General features: G+C 45.0%; 1 protein-coding gene across 6 annotated transcripts in view; it reads right to left on the reverse strand.

Moving 5' to 3' along the window:
* Positions 1–6000, reverse strand: part of fnbp1b (formin binding protein 1b) — a gene marked incomplete at its 3' end in the record, with an annotated part of 64067 nt that overhangs the window by 23847 nt on the left and 34220 nt on the right. For all 6 annotated transcript variants that reach the window (XM_083670237.1, XM_083670238.1, XM_083670239.1 and 3 more), the window contains exons 5-6: positions 4500–4562; positions 2723–2827 (exon numbers count right to left, since the gene is read on the reverse strand). In XM_083670237.1, coding sequence (XP_083526363.1) covers positions 2723–2827; positions 4500–4562 — 168 coding nt within the window. The remainder of the gene's footprint in view (positions 1–2722; positions 2828–4499; positions 4563–6000) is intronic.

A 6000-nucleotide genomic window follows, 5' to 3' on the forward strand; every position in this document is an offset into this window, starting at 1 on the left:
CACTGAGTCTGAATTCAGCCAAAAAGGGGGATGTGGGTGAGAGGGGAAACACCAACTCTGCCAACAGGGTAAAACATCATGTCATCACCCCTGTAACACTAGTATTATAAACCATTGAAGCAACATCCTGTGGAGAAGTTTAGCTCAAAAAAGAGAATGTGGTGAGAGAGGCAGCCCTTTAAGACTGAGACGGGTCTAACCTGCCATAGGAAGCCCAGCGAGCGCGAGGGGTCCCACACAGAGCCGCACCAGGACCTGTTGGATATCAGGGCTGGGAAGCCAAACCCTAATTTGAGGGATTTGTCCGCCAGTGGAGGAGAGGGAGCCGTTTGAGGTTTGCCCCAGCTGCGGAGCTAACCACAAGAACTCAGCTCCATCAAACCCCAGTCTCTTTAGATTATCACCGAGTGCTAAGATAGGCATCAGAGGCTATTGGCTTCTGGAACCCACTACTGCAAAAATATCCATGTGGAATGTTATACTATTGTAACCTTGTTATATTGTTTGGGCTATTCCAAGAGAAACAGTTCAGTTTTCCCATTACTGGATGATGCCATCACGGCTGGCGATGACATCCCACATTTATAACCACAGCCAGGCTATAATTCAGATCAACACTGATCATGGGTAGGTGGTGACAAGTCATATCTTCCAATGACCTAATCCACAATGGTCTCTTAAACGGCAACGTATTCCTCTGCAAAGGAGAAACATATGGAGGCGTCTGGTTTCATGTGGCTAAACTGTTTGCCAGGACCCAGGACCTCGCTTATTATGTGGCCTGCTAAATCCAAAGAGGCCACGCATACAAACCATGATCAATTCAAATTGTAGTATATTTTGCATGATGCAATGACATTTGTGTGACAACACACACACACACACACACACACACACACACACACACACACACACACACACACACACACACACACACACACACACACACGCACACACACACACACACACACACACACACACAAGCTTGCAACGCTCACATTTTCCAGTAAATATGTTGAAACGATATCAGGCAGTTTACAGTGTGCCACGACAATAGAAATTAGATGAACGTTGAATAACTGGTGAAAAGGGACAAAAGCAGATGCCGGAAATTATGAGAAATAGAGGGGGTTAACAATTCCAATTCATGTCTGTGGTCACCAGAGTATTGAAAAAGAGGAAATTAAGCAATTTCTATAGATTTTTCTTCAATTTAAGCAGAAAGCGAATCTGAACTGGTGAAAAGAGAATCGGGTCAGTCACACCCTCACCACAGTCATATGAGTAATGCAGGCCAAGACAAACCACTGCAGTGTTCTCTCAGAAAGTAACACATACAAATAAACACTCATGCTCCTGTCCAGTGACAGAATCTTGTAGAATGTGGAATAGTCTCGTATATTTGTTTCTGTAGTCATGTCACTATGACACACACACACACACACACACACACACACACACACACACACACACACACACACACACACACACACTGTGAGTACCTACAGGACACTTGTTTATCTATGATATGATGAGCCCTGTTTATCATAAGGAGAATGTTTGTGTGTCAAACATTCCACTGGCCATGATAATATATAATATCAACAAGACCACACAGCAAAGTCTACAGTACATAGGCTATAGTATATTCCATCATCTTACCCTACACTCTAACACTACACAGAATAATACAACATTTGCATTCAAATGTTGCCTTGTAAAAAATAAAAAAAAGAGAGCAATGATCATTTCTACAAACACACAAACATAGACAACTCAAAACAGAGCCACTCCTGTTCTCCAGACTTGTTGTGTGTGTGGTGGGTGGGAGAAGGGCCGGAGAGAGAGAGAGGCTGATATGTCAGTTCCTGTCAGTTCAGTACAGTGCGGGTCTGAGCCCATTGTGGCTGTTTGGCTGTGAGTCCACTGGGGACATAAAGGTTCTTTGTTCAGGCCCATATTTGCATCATAATCCGCTCTGAACCGTGTCAACTCTGTGCCCCAACCCACTGCTGATGAAGCTGCATGCTGCGGTGGTGGTGACCCATCATGCTTACGGGCGTGGGTGATGTGTTGGTTAAAGGCTCGGACGTCAGAGGCTATCCCAACAGATGAGGGCCACAGGGAAGTGAAAGCAGCGAAAGCAACCAAAAGGGTTGTAAAAAAAAAGGACCTCAAAGTCTGGTGGAGGATTTCCTGACGAGAACAGACACCGAAAAATATACACAAAGACAAAGAAACACGCACACATACAGTACAGATACTGAGCGCGCGCGCGCACACACACACACACACACACACACACACACACACACACACACACACACACACACACACACACACACACACACACACAGTTCCCTGTGCTGCCAAGCCCCAGAGTACAGTAGACAGGCCACTGGCTCTGGCCCTGGTCTGCTCCACAGTGATAATGAGGACTCAGTCCTGCTGTAAGCTGTGGTAAGCAGCAGACAGATCACTGTACTGGGCACAATGGCAGCCTTTACACAGAGACCTGGCGTGAAACACTCTGTTACTGATGCCTCACATGAGTCGGTCAGAGGAGAGAGAGAGAGAGGGGGGGGAGAGAGAGAGAGGGGGGGGGGGGAGAGAGAGAGAGAGAGAGAGTGCTGCTGTAATGTTGTTGTGCTAAAGTGTGTGAGGGTAGAGATGTGCTTGCATGTGATTGGCCATTGGTGAGCTGGAGGGTGGTGACTCATACCTTCTCCACATCGGCCTTTGTCACATTAATGTCGGCGTCCATCTTCTCAAAGTACTGCTGCGCCCGGTCGGCCTCTTTACAGTCCCTCTCAAACCGCCTTTTACTCTGGGAGGGGAAGAGAAGAGTCAAACAGTTGCCACACACGTCACTGATACACTACAAAATAGCCTATATGCCTATGCCCAATATAATGCTATTATTTGACCTTGAAGATGGAGAGAGAAAGACGTCACATTGTGTACATGGACGTCATATACTGTACAAACACCAGCCATTGTTTGTCACAGACATTAGTCCATTACATTAGACATGTCCTCTACACTCAACCCCACTCACAGAGGCTTCTGACACAGCAAAAGGGCTCTCTCAAAGTCAAGTCTGAAGATTAAATAAATGTTCATGGAGGCCGTTGTGGTGCAAAACCATCCATCCATTCATCCATCCCTCCTTCAATCTCTCTCTGCGAACAATCAGTGCTTGTTCTGTGAGTGTGCACTCTGAACCCGGCCTCACACACAATGAGATCATTGAATGCACAGACCAAAGAGGACCATGTCTGTCTCTGTCTCTCTCTCTCTTTCTCTCTCTCTCTCTTTCTCTCTCTCTCTCTCTCTCTCCCTCCCTCCCTCCATTACAAGGGTCTAGAGGAGATAAGGAGTGGTCCTGCATAGACTCAAACATTCACAGGGATGGCCTCTCCTGTACAGAGAAAACAAACAAACTGACACTCCTTCCACTCCTTTGCTGAACTCTTCTCCACTCGTCTCCACTCCCGGTGGTAAATTCAGAGTACTAGAATGCTTTATGAATATGTGGTTGTCATTCTGAGAACAGAGACCAAACAACCTGCTTATTCTCTCTTAGTCTTAATGCAGGCCTCTTCAGACCTGTTGCCCTGTTAATTAGGTCACATCTTAATCTGATTAGATTCATTGTTACAAAAGTATTCTGTCGCTGCCACTGAGCCAGGCTAATGGTCACATTAACAATGAACTGAGTGGTTGACACTTTGGTTGATCATTTGTCCAGTGCTCTCATAAAACCTCAACTCAACATCATTCATTCATCTAATTGCTTCCTTCTGACAGGCAATCCTGTTCAGTCATTCATGACCTTTGAACTCTGCTGTCCTTTCCTTGGATTAAAAAAAAAGGAAGAAATAAAGCACTCACAAAAAAGGCAATGTTTTGAGCTTCTTGTAAGGATGCTTTGGGAGGAAGGCTGTATGAGTGTAATCCTGTTTAAATCCCTGCTTGCTGAATTTTATTCAACAGCTCCATACATTTGATATTCACTAATCCCCATATCCCCATATCCCCATATCCCCATATCCCTAGCCCTGATGCCATTTTCACTGCCAGGTTCTGCTCTCATTTCCCCCTCGGACTACTGGAGGAGTGTACACTCAGACTAGTGGACTACAGCAGTATTGTAGTAGTAGGAGTGTACACTCAGACTAGTGGACTATAGCAGTATTGTAGTAGTAGGAGTGTACACTCAGACTAGTGGACTATAGCAGTATTGTAGTAGTAGGAGTGTACACTCAGACTAGTGGACTATAGCAGTATTGTAGTAGTAGGAGTGTACACTCAGACTAGTGGACTATAGCAGTATTGTAGTAGTAGGAGTGTACACTCAGACTAGTGGACTACAGCAGTATTGTAGTAGTAGGAGTGTACACTCAGACTAGTGGACTATAGCAGTATTGTAGTAGTAGGAGTGTACACTCAGACTAGTGGACTACAGCAGTATTGTAGTAGTAGGAGTGTACACTCACCGCCTCCAGCTGCTTCCACGAGCTCTCAATATGCTGCTGGGCCTTACGTCCATCATGGAAATGCTGAAAGACAGAGAGAGAGAGAGAGAGAGAGAGAGAGAGAGAGAGAGAGTGAGAGAGAGAGAGAGAGAGAGAGTAAGGTTATAACATTGTTTGCTTATAGGCCTACATATTTAAGATACAGTAAAAGGTTCAAACTCAGGTGATTCTGCTCTGAATTGGAACAGAGCTTGAACAGAGGTGTCTCATATAGACAAGTAGCAACACCATCACCACAGATAAACACATGGACTTTATTAGAAATATATTAAAAAACATCATATGGGCACGATGACCTTCATGAGTTGACCACTGCATGTCTACGTGCAGAACAGAAGCTGGTTGGTTACTGTGTAACACCACAGAGTCACATGACCTGCAGAGTGAAATATGAGATAGCGTTGAGGGCAAGCTGTTGAAGATTAACATGCCTCTGGATAGGACACCCGTCTTCATTTCCTTGTGCAATACGGGTGACCAGAGGGGCAGAAAACAATTAGGTATTACTGAGGCATGACGGTGTGTGTGTGTGTGTGTGTGTGTGTGTGTGTGTGTGTGTGTGTGTGTGTGTGTGTGTGTGTGTGTGTCTGTGTGTGTGTGTGTGTGTGTGTGTGTGTGTGTGTGTGTGTGTGTGTGAGTGCGTTTGAAAAAAAGAGATCGAGAGAGAGAGAGAGAGAGAGAGAGAGATGGAAGGAACAACAGAAATATAAAAAAGATTTAGGATATAGGATATAGGAGTGGAGCAAGAGAGGGTAGAGATACACAATATGAAGACAGTTATTGAGTAAAAAGCTAAGACGGCCGTCAGCCTTGCCAAGTGTGGCATATTGTGCTGGGCGAGATGGCAGCTGTCAGTCTGGGCACACTCAGTAAACACGCTGGGTGTTTTTCTAAAAGGCCCCACTTTGCCTACCCCCTCCAGGGAGGGAGAGTACACTTCACTTGGCCAAGGGGCAGAGCACGTCTCACTGCAACCCTCTCAGTTAACATATTAACATTTTAAAATGTCAGACATAACAGAATAAGACAATAGTGACCTGAAAAACGCTTTTAAATAATTTATCTATAACATAATCTTTACAACTTATCAAAAAGCATTGAAGCAGTTGGTTTAAGTGTAGAAAGGGAGTTAGACGGTGCGGGTCTCAGTAGCTGTGTAGAATATCGATGTCCTCCCCCCTGCAGTACAATAAAGGCCGCAGGCCATTATAGAGAATGAAAAGCCAGCGCTTGCATTTCACTGGCATGTCAATGCTTCTAATCTAATGGCCCTGCCAGTAATTCTTCTATTCACCATACTTACATTACACTCACACTCTCACAAACCCACAAACAAACAAAGCCAAACCGAGATGAGTGCAGAAAGACAAGGCCTAGTTTCTACCAATTAAATATTTACACTACATGTCGGTGAGTCGCTGTAGGGGACCTGGGTAACCTGGGTAACCTCAGAGAATCTTAC

This window comes from Argentina silus, assembly GCF_951799395.1.
Source record: "Argentina silus genome assembly, chromosome: 5".
Classification (NCBI taxonomy): domain Eukaryota; kingdom Metazoa; phylum Chordata; class Actinopteri; order Argentiniformes; family Argentinidae; genus Argentina; species Argentina silus.